Source organism: Chlamydotis macqueenii, chromosome 2 (genome assembly GCF_036417535.1).
Source record: "Chlamydotis macqueenii isolate bChlMac1 chromosome 2, bChlMac1.mat, whole genome shotgun sequence".
Classification (NCBI taxonomy): domain Eukaryota; kingdom Metazoa; phylum Chordata; class Aves; order Otidiformes; family Otididae; genus Chlamydotis; species Chlamydotis macqueenii.
The window spans coordinates 59,781,242-59,800,015 of record NC_141557.1 but is presented as its reverse complement, the minus strand read 5'-3'; the positions used below and the strand labels follow the sequence as shown (position 1 = coordinate 59,800,015).

The window sequence follows — 18,774 nt, the reverse complement described above, 5'->3', positions numbered from 1 at the left end:
CTTTGCTTCGTAATCATGAATATGCATAACATGTAATCAGTAATTTTATTAACTAAGCTTGTGTGTGGCATAACTGGGTGGTTGCTGCCCTTGGTTAAAATCGGAATTGTGATACTAGGCATAATCATTAACATACCATGCTTGCAAAAAATGATTAACAGCTCAATAAAGACAATCTGGTTCATTAAAAAAAAAAAAAAAAAAAAAAAAGAGAGGGAGATTCAGTAGAGACCTACATGAACCTAGTTGATATTGTAGTAAAATAAGGTCAGGAGTACCAAAAAGGGCCATAGGAGGACCATGTTATTTTGGAAAATTGATAGTGTTTGCTCCATCTATGAGAACATTATGGAATCATACTCGAGCAAGAAGATCGCTAAAAGTATTGACTCCCCATTGTGACAGCAATTTAACCCTGCTGGGTACAGCTGAGCGGATAGCATTATCTTTATTTGTTCCTTGGGCAGCAACTGCAAGAACTTTAGCTAACTTAAATAAATTAGCTTGTTGGGCCCAAAAGCAAATGAATTTAACCTCTAGCATGTTATCAGGATTATTAGAAGACATGGATAGTATGCGTCATGATATTTTTGCAGAATCTAGCAGCCATTGATTTTTTTTTGTTATTAGCGCAGGGACATGGATGTGAAGATTTTGAAGATACGTGTTGCATGAATGTTTCTGATCACGCTAAGTCGATACGCTATCAGTTGGCAGAGTTACGACGCAACATGCATGCGATACAAGTGGAAAGCAGGTTAACAGACTGGTTGAAATCCTTGGGGGTCACAGGCTGGCTAAAAGATTTGATAGTACGTGGGTTGGTATTATTGATGGGTTTGCTGTTGACACTGATGATTTTGGGGTGTATTTTAAAATGCTTTGTGAAAGCTATGGAACGTATGATGAAAGTTGGGCCTGGATTGTTCAAAACAAAAAGGGGGATTTGTTGGATACCTGGAGTACCAGGGGCACTTAGTGAACAATCCAGACCGAATGGAATTGTTATGTTTGTGAGCAGTAGGCCTCAAGGACATCGCTGAAGCCGCTTGTGAGAAAGTAATGAGGCCGCCTGTGAGAAAGTAATGAAGCTTCCTGTGAGAAAGTAAACGAAGCAACCTTGAGAAGAAGGAAAACAGCTGGCATATGTGACTGGGGGCTGAACGTGAAGCAGGGTGCAGGTGGAGAGAGCCGTGCGCGTGAACGAAGAGATTTAACGAATCATATTTTAGCTAGGAGCGTGTGCATGATATAGTTAGCCAATTAGTAGAGAGCTTGCGGATGATACAGAATTAGAAGGGCCATATTAACCGGGATGTATCAACAATAAATTGGCATTTGCTTGATCATATTGGTCGTCAGCAGTGTCCGTGACTTCCGTGTCAGCAAATGTTATCTTCATTTCTTATCTTAGATACTACAGCGAAAAGAAAACAGCTCACAAAGCTGGGTCTTGACTGGGTGAGAGCTCAGGTGGCATCATATTGTCTTCCTCCATATCACACTTGTCCATCAGGCATAACCCAAATCTACCCTACAGAATGCTGGTATTTATAAAGGAGAAAATAAATCCTTTACTGAAGGAACGAGGGGATGGGGAAGGGAAAAGTGAGCAAAAGTTCTTCTAGGCTGTTTGGTGGTGCTTTTTTTTCCTCCCTCAGAACAGCTAGAAAAGTCACCAGTGACAAAACTGACACCAATCCAGTATGAACTGAACTGCTACCAATGCAATGTATGAGCTGCTGAATCACTTGAAGCCAAATATCTTAATTAAATTATGAACCATGAGAGATTAAAAAGCAGTTTTTGTCCTCAATTTCTGCCCAGATGGAACATATAGAGAAAACAACAGGAGGAAAGCAAATTTTACTGGAAAAAAGGGAATGTGTCTATTCTTTACAACATATAACACAACTCAAAATTAGGGTGGGGGGCAGGAAATCCAAAACCCTAAGAAACCCCTTATGTTTTATTAAAAAACCCAAACCTTAGTTTCCTACAAAGAAAGAAAGGTCTTGGATCTTTTATTATTCCCCCCGTCTTTAAAAAAAGAAAAGTAAACACATAACCTTTAGGAACAGCCCTATTGAAGTTTTTGTATTCAGAATTTGGTATAATTAATTTTTCTTGAAGCACTAAGTTCTGTTTCTGAAGACACAATATAAAACTTCACATGCTAAAACCTTTTAAAACACAAGCCAACCTGAAATAATAACTTGTCTTTGAAGACGTACCTTTTCTTTAGCAAAGAGTCACAGTATCGTGCCAGTAGCTCTGGGGATTTACTGGATGATTGAGCCATTTTTGTCACTGCATTATTATTTATAAATCGACCACAAGCCTATAAACCACAAAAGACAGTGAAATTTTTTGAAACAAAACACTGAATAGTGAAGAAAAAAAAAAAAGAAAAAAAAATGTTCACTGTATGCCACTACATATACTTACTTTATCTAGGGCAGCCACAAACCCAGCATCATTGTTGAATGCAGACATGACTAAAGCATTGTATTTCTTATGGACATCCAATACTGTCTGTACATACATTTTTGGATCCTGCAATAAAGAGAGATTGTCTTTTGCAAAGGTGTATCAAGGTTTTCAAACACTTGAATTAGATATCTGTAGTAAGAATGTAACAGGTATATACCCAATAGGTACAACTTAGTACAGAGACCCCAGTCATTGCTGACAGTTCTTAAAAGCTCAAGACCCAGTGTTAGGCAAATGCCAATAAGTATCAAGCTTATGGCACTCACAGACCGAGTGCTATGTGCAATTACTGATCTCTGCATCTCAATAAAGATGGAGTGGAGTCAGAGTAGGAACAGTGAACGGCAACTAGGACACCAAGCAGGCAGGGCTGCTACTATACAACAGACTAAAAAGACTAGAAGTCTTCAATTCGGGGATCAGAAGTTTGAAAGGGCATATGACTAAGGTTTACAAAATCAGGAGGATGACTGAAAAGATGAAGGATCACTAAAAGCCACATTTTCTAAGTATGGGGCACTTGATGGAAGTGATAGTTTAAGATAGATAAAGAATATCTTTATATATAAGGTAGTGGACTTCTGGAACTTGCTGCCACAGGAAGTTGTTGGAAGTAGATGGTATAAGCAGATTCAAGAATGGATTATAGAAACTCAGAGACAACAGGTTCATAAATAAAAAGTAAAAGGACAGGGCATGGAGGTACTCTTGGAACATTCTTACAATTAGAATTCTGGATACTGGCAACAAATGGCAAAAGATGGGCATAAGGATGCTGAAAAACATTTCCTGTTGCCACTGAAAACAGATATAGACTATGTGCACCACTAATCTAATGCCATGCTTGACAAAGCATTGAGATTACTGAGAACCTCCCAGACAAGAAATTCAAGAGGACTTAATGACATTCAGAAAGTGCTGATTACAAGCACTCCAAAAAAACATAACCAAAGGCACTAAGAGCACTAATCTGCTGACTGAAGAGGAGTCTCACTAATGTAGTTAATGGAGTGTAGAGCACAACTCATTCTGCAGTAAAAATCTACAGTAGGTCAGATGAATCAAGCTAGTATGACACTTTCTCTCCACCGACTACAGAGAAACTGAGAAGCATTTACCAAGTTGACTATCTGTTTAAGACATAGTACAGGTAAATGAAGTTAGACAGAATCAATCCTACCTAACTGTAACAGAAGGCTAACAAGGCAATGATACAGTGGAGTGAAGGATATTGGAAGAAGAGGCAAGATGGTTCCCAAGGGAGACAGCCAGAGACACTGTTATAAAAATGAACAAATATGCGGAAAAAGAAAAGGTACAAAAGAAAAAGTTGAAGAAACAAGAAGTATTGGGATAAGGAAGAGCTTTGTAAATGGCTGGAGTAAAAAGAACTAAGACATACAAATATCAGGCTTCCTCTCTCTCAAAGATTAACTAATTCCTGGAGAAAGAGCTTTAGTTTTCCTGTGAAAATCTTCAAGGCCAAAGAAATTCAAAAGTGATGACCACTAGGGGGAATATGTCAACCATGGAGCACATTTGATTTAAAAATTTAAGGTGTTTACAAATGAAGCTGAAGATTCCTGAACTTACCTCATAATTCATAAAAGATCAACACTGCTAAAAAGCTACACACTTAAAACTGTAGAAGTGAACAACATGTAAAACATTTTAATCCATGCCAAAAACTAAAGTTTTTACTGGTCTCCATGCAGTCATTACAGATTACTGCTTTAATGATTACAATACACTGCTGTTTCAAGAATATCTGAGGCCAATAACAACTGCTTAAAATGAACTCTATCAAAAATCAAAGTTAAACCCCAATTTAGATATATTATAAATCTACATTCTATCCTAATTCTGCTTTCTGCAATGTTTCATTCTATTTCTTTTGTGCTAGAAAATGTCATCTTGGATAAAACCAACAAGTTAGCGAAGGGTTAAACAACTTCATGTTGCTGAGATTCAACTCTAATCAATACAAAATGAAGTCTGAAATTACAATTATGGGATAAAATTAAGCAAGCCAATTATACAGCTAAAAGACCACAGTGTTACAGACGACCCAACCTGCTCCTTATACTGTGCCCTCTTCAACCATTCCAGTTGCCTCTTCCTCTTAGATTTCTCATGCTTTTCCAAATAGAATATAACCATTCACCAAAAAACTAAAACCCACAGAAACTTCCTCCACACAGTCCCAATGCAAGTCAGAAGTCTGCAAGATGATGAAACAAAATACAGTTCACTGGAGATAATGCTTCTTGAAACAGTGGACTTTCAGGTTTTTTTTTTCTAAGTGTAGGCTGTTGTATTTGCACAGCCAGGTTTTCAAGCAGCATGTCAACCTGACAGAGAGCAAAAACTCAGAAGGAAAAAAACTCAAATTAAAAAAAAACAGTAGTAGGCTTTAAGCCTACTATCAGCATTTGACAACAGCCTAGTCCTCACAAATTAAATCAGTGAGAGGGAGAAGATAAGCAAACTGGAAATTGTATCAGGAAGCATTCACCCTCCTCTAATGTAAAACTCACAGCAACCACATACAGACTTATTTTGATGGGATACTTGCATTTAGAGCAGCTTCTCCACATTTCTCAATTGCAGCTAGACCCTGATTATGAATGTGGGTTTCCAGAAGTTTTTTCAGCTCTCCAAGGCCATCCTGGATTCGAGATACAAGGTTATACATGCGTCCCAAGTCTGTAAAAAAGAAAAAAAAAAACCAAAACACACACCAAAAAAACCCAAAAAAACTTCTCCCATTTGTACTAGCAATGACTCCAATTTCTCATTTACAAGTTGCCAGTAGGAGCTAAATATTCATCATAATCAAAAACATAAGTGCAATTGCTCTTGTAAAGAACCAGAAAAAACAACAGCAAAAAAAATTGTACAGTACAGCAAATCTTTGCATTAACCTGGAAAGCTAAGACCAGTTAAAGATAAAATAACCTGTTAATATCAATATTAAGATCTGGTTTACCTTCATACTGCTACATAAATCTCAAGAAGAAAAAAACAACTTCAATTATAGAGAGAGATATATATACTTCTGATTTCTAGTTTTCAGTAATTTAAACAGGTGCAATGATTTAAAAATGGAGTTAAAACTCTCTTATTGAGATGACGTTTTGAAATGTTACCATGAATTAGGACTGTCATTACTGTTACTGCCAGCCGTGCTTAAGAGTATAACATTCTCCAGCTGATCATTATCCTTTAAATCTTATTCTGAACAGGACAGTTGTCAGAGATCTAATGCTGCCTTCTGTACATTAGCAATTCTACTTGGGGCAGCATCAGTGGCAACGGTTGGAAACTTAACACAAAATGCTATGTATTGATATGACCTTAGCAGATAAACTGAAACATTATAAAACAGATTTCCTGCAGTAAAGCACTGTCAATAAAGCCATCTCTCAAAAAATAAGTTTAAGTAACTGATCACCAGTAGAACTAATTGTACCTCAAGGCAAGAAAAGGTTCTGAAAAGGATTACCATGGAAGAAAGCTAACAAAGGTAAAAATAAATTGGACATCATTTCACTTATGTTAAAGCCTCATATTAAAATTTCACCAGTTTTCAGCCAAGGCTTTCCGAAATCAACTAGTAATTTCGGAAAGTCTAAGACTGAAGAGGGTTTTGGTTTTAGTATTAATTTTCAATAGGGTAGATCTTTTGTAGTGAGTGCAGAACTCTCATTTTTTTAAAAAGAAAAAGAAAAAAAAAAGCCAACTTTAATATGGCCATAAACCGGGTATAAAAACTCACTAGTTACCTCTTGTAATTTTGCCCTCACTGAACAGGCACTCAAGTAGAAAAAGTAAACAACTAAATTAGTCACTGTAAACTAATGAGGATATTTCACCTTGCTGAATCCATCTTAAGGTTGTCAGCTGCATCTAGCACTTCTAAAGTGTAAGGACTTCTCTGAAGGGCTTACGAGCCATCTATTACCACCTGAGGATTATTAGATTAAATAAAACAGAGCAATCAAGCAGCTGTATCGCTACCTAAATCTGAAATACAACACACAGAACTTGATGTATTTAATACTAGAAGTGATGACAACTCCATTCAGATCCATTTCTGTATAACACTTTCCATTCCTTAGAATTTCAGCAAGCTTAAACTTTTGGATTTGAAAAGCAAATGTTTTTTCTCTCTGAAAATCACATTTGCAAACTGATGGTAAACTTTTATAACCACGTAAGAATGCTGTTCTTTTACTTACAGAATTTTAGAAAAAGGATACAAAAATAATGCCATACATCTAACAAGCTGCTGCTAGACCTACCTACAAACAATGGTTCACAGGTTGTTCTATCAGGACATCTGTATTTGGTGAAATATAGAAAAGATGCTACAAAGCCTCAAGATTTACACAGTAATTCCATCTAAATCATTACAGCCTGCTTCCAATAAACGTAATTATTTCCTATAGGTATCATACTGATGTAAATAGGTAACAGATGACAAATGTGCCCCACAACCTTTATAACTAGTTGCACAATGCAATTAAAAAGTTACAGAACACCAATAAGAGTGTCCTGTAATATGATCCGCTTAATATACTTCACATGGGAGGACCTCAAAACCAGTGTTCCTTCAAGAGCAAAGCAGTAAAGATTTCAATTGGGAGGAAGATTTTATTATAAGTTTAGGATAGTCTACAATAAGCTATTTTAGCATATTCAAATTTCACAGTGAACTGATTCTAGTGAGTAAAGAATGAATTATTGAAGAATATAATGTTTCTAATAACAAAGATTAGAAACAAACGTTTCTAATCTTGAGACTTCATGAAACTTTAAAAGGTAAACCTTAATTTACTTTCACTTTAATAAGTGAAGCCCAGTAAGAGAAAAAAATATTTTGAAAAAGAAGGAAAAAAAAAAAATCAGGCATTTAAAAATACCTAATTAAGCTCAGAAATAACCCAAATGCAAATTAAACCAAAGTCATATAACAAGATGGTGGCCAAGACACAAGGTGGTACTGTTCCTTTTTTACCTGGACAAACTTATCGAATTGCATCACTATACTAAAGGCTCACATAACCCATGAGCTTGATAAAGTGGGAAAAAAAAAAAAAAAGCCTGGGAAGGCCTCCTGAGTACAGAAAAAAAATTATTGTTTGTGCTATTACTATTTCTATTATCAGAAGATAAAGTCATTTTACTAGTCAGCACCTATCTGTATAAAAATATCTTCCAGTTACAGAGTAATTTTGTTTACTTACAAATATAAACAACAACTGACTCAAATACTAGTACAGGATAAAAATCTTCATATTTGAAACAGGTCAGTTCTAACATACTAATCATGCTGAATTGCACTTTTCTGTTTTGAAGCATCTCTTAGTTATCAACATGAGGATTACAGTAATTATTTATAGTTGTTCTTTTAAGGTTGATGTTTAAAGAGTCATTCAGTTCACAACTCTCAAACAAGCAATATCATTGACAACAGATTAATCACAATATTTCTTAAATTCTTTCACTCTCTTAAAAGCAGTCTTTCAGCTACAGAGTCTTACCTTGACTTCCTATATAGACTTAATGAATTCCCCAACTGGAAAAATGAGAAACCCAATCCTTATCATCTACACTATGTACAGGAATTATTTGGCCCTAGTTTTGACTCTTATTTTATGTTAAGCATTAACTCCTGAAGAAACTAAAAAACCAACACAATCGATAGCTTCTTAAAGATAACTAAATTCTTAGACAATCTTTACTTATTCTAGAGGAACCACTGAAGAAGTTTTTATTCTATGTGTTCTCTATGAAGCTATAAACTTGATCCAATTAGTGGCACTTAAGACTCCTTTTCACAGCTAAAACTACCTCACCAATTAATAATTTCCACCCTTTCCTTGTGCTCTATACACAGTTTTATCTATTTTATGTACTATATTTTAGAAGCTCCTTATTTGCTTCTACTCCTCTTTTAACACTTGCTATATATACTTCTAGACAACTTGGATTTTAGAGTTCTCACTGCTTACTCAGGAAGATCTACTGATTAAAGTGAAACAGCTGGTAAGACTACTGGTCTGTTTTTTGTCTTGCATCTCTCTCACGCAAGCTTCAGCTCATGCTGGAAGGATGGTTCAAGTGCTCTTGAAGCACTTTCAGCCATGTTAAGAGAAATCAAAATTAGTGCTGTTTTGCCTTAATATTTGGGATTGGAATAGGTTTCTTGAAGCAATATCCTCAGCCATCCTAATTTAATGAAAAGCTGCTTGTCAGTCAGTTTAGTGTCTGCCTTCTCTCTTAACCTAATTCCTGAACAAATTACATCACCAGAATTTACATTATTTACAAATCATGAAGGAGGAACTCTACACCTAAAACCATTGCTTGAATCTCCTTACCTTCATTTTTGTCAGCATCCAACAAATTCTGGAATTCTGTATGAAATATCTCCAGGTGCTTTTCAATAAGTACTTGCTCACATTTTCGAGCCAACTCATCTTGTGTGCTCTCATGGAGATATACCTGAACTCTACGTTGTTCCTCAAGAAGGCGAGCTTCAGCCTACAGAACAGAGAGATAAACATAAAACCTGTGTGGAAGGCAGAACAGAAATCCAACAGCAGAAAATAGATGACTATTCAGTAAACTCACCTAGAAAACTAAGAAGAAAAAAAAAAAATCAAACCTACTTAATCATTTATTTTTCTGGGAATCATAATGTGATCCCCACCCCCCCCCACACACTCCATACATACTGAATCAATGTTTATGTTGATAATAATACTATATACTGTTTAAATGATGGGAGAATCACAGCAAGATTGTTTTCCTGTTGCTTCTGAATAAGAAGTTTACAGATGGAAATTGTCTGTCAGGAAAAGAGAAAGCTACTGACAGGAGATGCTGGCAGTTTTAGCACCAGTAAGCTTTCCAGCTACAGAAGTAGTTTTGTTTAAGACAAACATGATTATATTTCATGCCTCCACAAAACTAAGAGGCAGAAACCTACAATTTAACAGTATGCCCATGACAAATTTGAGTGTTCTCATCTACATTTTTACACAGAAAAGCTTCCCAATAATCTACAATCGTTGAAATTATACTAGTATTTAATTTGGCACATGAAATGCTACATATGCATATCTTGCCAGCAAATTAAAATTCTAAATGTGATTGATGAACAGCACTTACATTAAAATGTAAAATTGAAGTTGTTTATAAAACAATTACCTGTATTTTGTTCACAGAAGTGTTAAAGATATGTATTACATGCCATCAGTAATTGCAGCACATTATCAAAGGTGCATATGTCCCCTCATCAGTCTAAATTATTTAAATTAATAACATCACCAAGAGAAGGAAATAGAAGTCATGCATTTTCCTTCTAGTATTTTAGAATATTGACTAAGTATAAAAGATCATATTATGGACAACAACAACAACAAAAAATGAACAGTTTCACTGCGAGCACACTGCATCATACAGACAGCTTTAGATAATCTCTGCCACTGTTAGCTTCACTCATTTCTGTAATAATTTTGCACTTGGCTTTTGTGAAATGGTCCTGGATTACTGCCGCCTAGAGTTAAACCAGTACAGGTCAAAATATGGTAAATAAAAATCAAGTTTGGGAAGGGACATAAGCTCAATGCTTCAGAGTATTTTCCAGTTTCTTGCCAGCAGCTAATAACAATTGATCTCCTTAATGAAAGGAAATAGCGGCAAATCTTTCTGATGAACACTAGAAACTGGAATCTAGTAGGATTCTAATCTAACTGGAATCCAACTGGACTAGTAGGACTACTTAATGTTTAACCAATTCTGCATTTCTGTAGTTCAGGTAATTCTGCCACTTATAATGCTGCTTCTTAAAATATCCTTACACTTTCACTTTTAAAGTTAACAGTCAACTCTCACTTTGAACTCCTTCATAAAAATAAGCATTCACACTAACTTCAAATTTGCTTATACTCCCTCATGTTTTGTGTTCTTATAATTTCATTTTCTTTTCAGAAACAAGGGAAAAATAATTAGTTCACACACAGTATATTTGGCTGTTTTAACTACAAAGATCTAAAGTTCAGTTTGAGACTTTATTTCAAGGGACAGTCTTAAGAAATACTGACCTTTTTCCCATCAGGCCATGCCAGCTTTACTCATGAGTTCTGGCCTGAGAAGAAAAATTCACAATCCTTCTAAACTCAGTAAGTCTGCCTGTTTAACTACAGACACATATCTAAATTCTAATTAAGATTTCATTGAGTATTCTACAAGAAACAACCAGAATTCTATTACATCATGGTAACACTGATGTTATGCTGGCGTGCACTAAGGTACTCCAACCGGTTTCTTTTTATTTTGCAATGTGACTGCTGGACAACTTGCAGCTTTTCACATCAGTCTCAATTAAGGTGTTTCATAATAGAAAAGAATCCTAATTCTAGCAATAGTTGAGTAATAATCACATGGAGTACTAATCTGTTCCAGGTATTTCAGTGGCATGCAAGATTACAATACACAAACGAAAAAAAAGAATTAAGAAGTTTACAAAACTGCCTTGTCATGCTTAAGTAAAGAGTGTTAAGAATTTCTTATGCATAATGAAGTAAGATAAAACTGAAGGACAAACCTATCTGAATTTTAAATTAACAGTTCTGAAAACCTGCACAACCTCTCTTGATCTCTCTAGCAGAACATGCAGACTAGAAAAATCAGACAATTTGTTCGAGTGAAGCAGCTAAAAAGATCCAATTAATAAGTTTCACCTTTCCATTACATCACATCCCTCACTTTGTCATTTTGCAAGCTCTGGTCATATTTACCATAAGTCTAACACACATCTTTTTCAGTTTCATCAGTTAAATCCCAGGAAATGAGTAATAAAAATAGTTTCTTGTTCAGTTTGATTTCAATGTATGCACACTATCTGTGAGAAGATGCCAAAACAGTGCAAACAGCTTGTATACATCTCTAGTATGTGAATTTGAGCAGAGACTTAAGGCTATACACTTTCTTGCTGAAGTTTTTCCCTGCCTTCTGCAGGATGAAGTGGCAAAAAACATTAATTCAACAACAACAGAAAAGTAAATACAGGTAGGTCTGGGAACTACTGGGCACTTCCCCCTCGCCCTCCTCTCTTTTTTTTTTTTTTTGCTAAACCATTGACTTTAATGCCAAGAATCAGACAGGATGCGTTCTGTGGCAAAAAGAGTTACACAAAAGAAACACAAAGATAATGCAGGGAGGGATGTGCATCTGCATATTACATACTCAAAAAGCTCTTTTTTTAAACTAAACTGAAGTGGAAAAATCAAGCAGCAATTCAGAAAGTGAGGAAACATGCTGAGAAAATTACATAAAGCAGCACTTGTCCAAGATAGAAGATGACCTATCTATTTCATATTCAGTAAGACTGACTCAATAATCAGCCTAGAAATAGTTAATGTCTATCCAGCTTGCCCTGTCTGGAATCCCCCAAGCTACAGACTATTTAAGTATTTAAATCTGGTGTCTGTTGATCAGACGTATTGTGTAGAGTTCATTACATTAAAATATTCTGAGAGACTTAAAGCTAATTAATGATCTACTTCCTTGGCCAGCTTGCTCAGGAAGGAAATTCAGTAAATGTGCCAACATATAGTTCCCTGTATAGGAACAGTTAACCTGTAGGTCTAAAGCAGAATGAGTATTTTTGTGTGTTGAAGTCTAACAAAATAGGAATTTATTTTAACATTCTCTTCTATCTTGCTTATTAAGAAACTTTCAAACTTTCATAGTACTTACTGAAATACACTAAGGAGACAAACTTCAGACCAAGTAAACACAATCAAGTCACCACAGTGAAAAAGAGTTAATTGTTTCCATAAAATGATCAGCATTTTAAGAAACTGGTAATAAAAGCCAATAATTTATATTACTTTACCCATAAAAACCATCTGTATCCAGAAAACAATCCCATAGCTTATTTAATAACTTACCTTCTTCATGTACTCTGTGACTGGGTTCTGTTGCAAGAATTCAGTACTTTCTCGTGTATAAAATCTCTCTGTATCAGCAAGAAACTGAGATTCAAAGGATTCTTTATAGACAGTTAGTGTAGGTCCTTTTGCAAATGCATCATCTTCATTCAGCCCCAGCTCCACTACAAAAAAAAAAAAGTAATTAATGACAAAGTTGTCTTTTATGAAGTGATCTCTTGCAAATAAAGAGGTACCCTCCTTCTAACATGGAAGTTTTAAAAAGTAGTATCAATACATTTATTTTGCATTTTAAAAATAAGCAGCACAAGACATTACTCATGTAAATGGCACTTTTTGATATGTTACTAAATGGATTAAATTATTTGGAAAACTTCATAGCTCAAAAGTTAGTTCAAATTCCCTTTCCATTTATTCCTCTTCAAGTTCCAGATTGTGTGCATATACATTTTTTATTAATGAAACTTGTCATTAATCTGCATAGCAAAATTTTCAGTTTCATGCAAATGGAAAGAAACAAACCCACTCCATTTTGCAAAATACTATACTTCCCTCTTTCCAGATTTAGCTTCTAAAATGACCGATTCATAGACAATGAACACTCTTGTCTATCAGTTGTTATTTCAAGCTTTACAAATACGGTGTAATCAACTGAAATTGTGCCAAGTGTCTCTACAAATAAGAAGTTAAACAATATATAATTGTGTTTATTTTACCGTAGAATCTTTTCTGTACATCCAAAGAGGTAGGATGATACCTCTGGGCACTGATAGGGAATATATATTTAGGAGAGAAATAAAACCTTGAAGAAATCTCATTTACCATAAGATTGTACAACTCCACTGATCAGCCTTGTATTGATAGTTTCACCATTTCTTTCCTTTTCAATCAATTTCAACACAGCATTTGTTACCTTAGAAAACAGGGATTCAAAGTAAGTCAAGCACAAAGAAAGCAGCTGGTAGGTCAAGCACAGTATTTAATCAGGAGTATATTCCTATATTCAAGACAAGACAAGCCCCTTGATAACAAAATTTAAGGACACCTGAACGAATAAAATACCTACAGACATCACAGAGTATGCTACACCTTTAAGTTCTACAATGTAATTACAGTCTGATTAGTTGCGAGCTGTAAAAGGGTATAAAAGTGCTTAGTCTTATTTTTTCCTTTATTTATTTTTTTTTTAATTTTAAAAAGCACCTTCTAAACCAAACTTCTGTTTGGTTTATACCTGAAATACAAGAAAACTTTGCAGGAAGAGCTGAACTAACCACCTGTACTTTACACAAAGAAAGCTATCAGCTTGTGCTGATAAATAATGTGTTACAGCTACTGTTCCTCTAAACGGAAATTTAGCTAATATTTTCATAATGTAATAAAGTCTTTTCATCATGAAGTACTGATAAATAAGAGTGAAATTAACATACAGAAACAAGACATTCCACCACAACAAAATATTTTGTCTTATATTGTGCTGATTTACTAATTAATATTTGATTAACCTGAATCTCCCAGGCATCAGTGTAAATTTAAAGATTCACAATAACATTAGAAGATACCAAAATCTCAGGCCTGTTACTACCTGTTCTCACCTCATCTTGACTCTCCAACCTTAAGACATAAACATCAGCCTGTACTCCTGCCTGGCTTGGAAACAGCTGAAGTTATTACTTAATTTAAGAGTAGGGCCCTTGGCTTTTTTTTTTTTTTAAGGAAAAAAGCTAAGAGTCCTCTCAGCAAAGAGGTAACAGAACAGTCTTGGTATCAAGGTTCAGCCACACACACAGAGGCCTATTCCCCCCAAATATTTATCTTTTTAATGTCACAAAGGAGAAGCAGAAGGCTTCTTTTCTGGGTCCATGCCTCCCCGCTCCTCAGTCCTCCTTGGAACAGTTACTAACAATATATGAAATTATCCTGATAAAACAACACTATTTTTTTTATATATATATATACCTGCTTATTTAATGGCCTGAATAAGCAGTCTCTCCAGGTCACCAAGGCAAGCTAGAAGCAAAGGAAGGCACATGAGAGATGGAATAAAGAAAATACACACACACATGCAGGATAACTCCTTAAGGAAAGCTGATATAGTATGCTAACTATCAGAACTATTTAGCAATTATATTTTGGCACATATATTTCTCACGCAACAAGACTGTTTCACAATAAAATTACTATTTGTTTTATTGCTAACTCTACCGAAGATGTCCTCTTTGCAGACAGTGATCCACTGCCAACTCTGAAAACTAACAAACCCTCTAAGTTACTTTAACAACATACAGCATTTTTTGTTGGTGATTTGCAGGCTGATACAGTCCCTTAGCATTAGGCTAGTGAAATTAATAAGAAGGGAAGTAAGAATACGAACTGGCTTTCTACCTTATGCAAAGCTATTTTAGTGAAGCAGTAAAATAGCTTATCACTTTCCTAATGCTTCACCAGCAAGGACAACCTTAAGATTCTATGATTCTATGAATTGTTATCCTTAAAAAAAAAAAAAAAAAAAAAAAAAAAAAAAAAAAAAGAGAGAGAGAAAAAGAAAAGTACTTTTAGTTATCTGAGATACAGAACTTCTGCTATGTTATTCCCTTGTTTATATTACTTTATATTAAAAAAATAATTATCAAGATCATATATCAATCTTTCAGAACTGCACCAAAATAACTTGCATCACAAACCAAATGTTGACTGAATCTTAGCAGCTTGGATGCTAGAAAATTTGTAGAGATGTATTGAAGTTAACAGAAAAAAAAAAGCAGCAATTTACTTCTCCATTCTGTATTTGAAATACTTGACTGACTTCTAAGTGGACAAACAAGGCCACACTGATGCACAGAGATAATAGTATAAGCAGCAAATACTCAGAAACAGACAATCCTTGACAGTCTAATACTGGTAGTCCCAGTACGTACAAGGCAGACTGAACATCTCACAGGTTCAGACCCATGGAATTTTTAAAATTATACTGGGGTGGGAGTATGGAAAGGGGGGAAATTTCCACTTTGCCCACTTCTTCAAAACTTCTATGAACTTCATACAAGTTTCATGGAGTGATCTGTAGGATGATAATACAAACATGACAGATGGCATGGATAAATCACTCACTTCAAAAAGCTACTTACTGAGTAAATTTCATATATTCCTTTACGACCTTCATCACACTCACGACGAACCCAATGTCGATTGAGGTAGGCGCATATCCCATTCAGTACTTTGCTTGAAAACCTATAATCTTCCCACTGTTGAGTGTAGAATTTCAGCACACTCTCATCCATCAAATCTTCACCATCCTGAAATAACAAAAATGTGCTAGTACTGTTGGGTAATTTTAAGGTAGAACCAAGATATATAAGGGTGTACAAACTGAGTGTGTAATAAATCTGCACTACACAATGTATTTACAGGAAACATAGTGCTAATACATTTACTTCTACATAAATAAAGCACAAGGCCAGTATGACATTTAGAAATTAGACCACCGGTAAAAAAAAATTAACAGCATAGAGAAAGCTCCAGAAGACACTCCTGTCCTTCCTGTGGGAGAGAGCAAGAGGGGCACCACATTAGAAACAGATAGTGACACTGATGAGTGCACTAGGTAAAAACATGCTAGTGCAATGGTAATGCATTCAAAATGACAATCTCCATAAAATACACCACTCACTTCCACTGCTGTTACTTGCGGAGCTGAAACACGTGAGTGTGGACGGGGTCTAGAGGACCCTGTCAGGTAGTAAATGCAACCCTGTATTCTTGGAAATGGGTATGCATCATGTTTGTTCTTGTTACAGAAGAAAAGAAGATAAACTTGCAACACATGGAAGTTCAAGCACCTTTCCAAATTGGACCAGTACAGCTTGAACACGTAAGGGAATAAAACCAGGACTGCATTCTGGATAAGACCTCACACACCTTTGTACAGCTTCATAAATTAATTACACAGTAGACTTGATAGGATAACAAGAATTATTTTATTATAGCTCAAAACTGAAATCCCAAAAGTTAAAAGCATGTTTCCTTTCCAAGAGTAACTAGGAACCATCATCCTATGAAGGAGCCCAACTTCCTGCTCTCTTAGTAGTTTATTTATTAAATTAAATTAATGGCTACCATCAGGCATTTTCAATGTTACAGGCAACTGCTTTTGTCAGCACTACTAATATGCTGGTTAATTGGTTAGAAAGTCTAGCTATTCTTGTTCAAAATACAGGACAGCTTAAGGCGGCATATAAGGTTACTTCTATAAAACACAGAAACATCGCTTTGGCTCAAAGAGGAAAAGCAGCTCACAGATACACTAGGAACTGATCTATGCCCCAGGTAAAGCCTATAAAACTTTCTAATGGCTAACGGAGACAAAAGCAAATTTTAAGATCATTCAGTCTACTTTCAGTGGCTACATACACTCTAGGTTTGTTGATAAAAGCTTTTTTAACACAGCCCATATCGCTACCACAGACTGATCTAATATCCCATCTTACCTTAAGGAGATTTGTCAAGTAGTTCTTCAGAAATTCTTTTAGCCGTTTGTACAATTCCAAGCCAACAAACTGAGCACCTCCAGGTGTCTGGCCTTTTTTCGATTTAGAAGGAGGTACTCCAGCTCCCCGTGCTTGATTAGACTGGTGTACACTAGTACAGTAGTTATAAACATGACTGACAGAAAAGTTAAGGAATAAGTATGTGCCAGTATGAGACATTAAAAATACAATGAAAAACAGTATGTTAATTTCAATAAGCTATTTTTATATCACCATAAATGACTTAACCATAATACATTACATGATGCATTAGCTCACACAAAATCAAACCAAAGATAAGAAAATGAAGTAATTTTCAGCAGAATTATCTGCAGCAGGAATGTGTCAGATTGCCGAGTGCACTGCAAATACTAACACCAATATTAAATTTACCTAATGCTAACTTAACAAGACTACCAAGAAAATAAAGCCAAGGAATTTGCCAATAAGTTTATTTTCAAGGTTAAATGGAATTTATTTCATGTATTATATTGACCTACAAATACATAAGCTTTCATTTGAACAGGAAAGATTTTAACACTAGCCTCAAGCAACATTCAGTAGCTGAAAACACGAAGGATAATACCTTTACATTCTTTCAAATAATCCTTTATAAAAGATTTGGCCATTTAACACTAGCAGACAGGGGACAAACCTAGAAAGCAGTAAGGGTGAGACATAGACACTCAAATGCACATCATAAGAGAACTATATGATAAGATTCATTGAAATTCAGTCTTAAGCTACAAGTATAATCCCAGCATTTAAGTATGTGCTAGCAATAATTTTTCTTCTCATACTAATACAGCCTGGAAGACTTACTGTATCTGTTAACATAACATTTCAAGAAAACATTCTGTTTTCTCATCAAACACATTCAAATATTCATAATACTTGCAAAGTAATAAGTGGAAGTCACATTGCCTTTCAAATAAGAAAGCATCCTGAAAGAACCTGCACAAACAAGGAAAATAAACTAGCTTGGTAGCAATCAAATTCAACTTGATAGGGACTCAGAGCTGACAACAAAAATTACTCCAATGACTCACTTGGCAAACAGTTTGCCAACAGGAACAAAGCTACTGAGCATCACACTTCTGCTGACAGTTTGAGGGCAAGCTTTTGAGTCACATCCCTTTTTAGAGAACAACGTATTAAACAATCCGGAAGGTCTAGTTTGGGTCTAACTTCCGCTTTAACTAGTGGGCCAAGTTTTAACCACCAGATAGGCTTCCTCCATAGCATGCTACATATTAGGAAATTAATACGGTGCTGAGATTTGCGTTTTATCTTTCCCTTCAGAAAGACCAGCACAATATAATGGAAGACATCAGCACAATTAAATACCAAGGGAATTATAAGCCCCAAATGCATGACACATTACAGTCATTATGAACAGACTTGCTTCTCGTATTTAAACAGGAAAGCTCAAGCAGAAAAAAAACTCTTAAAACACCCAGTTAACTCCCTTGCAATTTCTTTAAAAAAAAGCTTCACAGACAGTATCCTGCATTCCACCAGCAACAAGGCTCATAGTCTTTGAGTCATACTCAAAGAAAGTCTGCTCGTGGTCTCTCCGCATGTACTTATTCAGAAAGTCACTGCATCCTGTTCAAAAGAGTAATGCTTTTTATCTAAGATTAACTCTTTTTGAAAACACACAGTACACACCTGTTACCTCATCCAGGTGCCAAATAACAAGATCTCCCATGATATCAATCAATAATATAAAATCTTCATTTGTGCCTAGCAACTGAACTTTTATCAGCCTCTACCAGTCACTTATTTCG

The 18,774-nt window shown here is 35.4% G+C and overlaps 1 protein-coding gene across 1 annotated transcript in view; it reads right to left on the bottom strand.

The window, feature by feature from the left end:
* The window catches only part of CUL1 (cullin 1), a 63,887-nt gene that overhangs the window by 18,522 nt on the left and 26,591 nt on the right, over positions 1-18,774 (bottom strand). The window contains exons 3-11 of the mRNA XM_086743062.1: positions 16,946-17,120; positions 15,587-15,754; positions 14,418-14,468; positions 13,281-13,371; positions 12,459-12,622; positions 8,880-9,042; positions 5,069-5,199; positions 2,449-2,556; positions 2,235-2,341 (exon numbers count right to left, since the gene is read on the bottom strand). Coding sequence (XP_086599188.1) covers positions 2,235-2,341; positions 2,449-2,556; positions 5,069-5,199; positions 8,880-9,042; positions 12,459-12,622; positions 13,281-13,371; positions 14,418-14,468; positions 15,587-15,754; positions 16,946-17,120 — 1,158 coding nt within the window. The remainder of the gene's footprint in view (positions 1-2,234; positions 2,342-2,448; positions 2,557-5,068; positions 5,200-8,879; positions 9,043-12,458; positions 12,623-13,280; positions 13,372-14,417; positions 14,469-15,586; positions 15,755-16,945; positions 17,121-18,774) is intronic.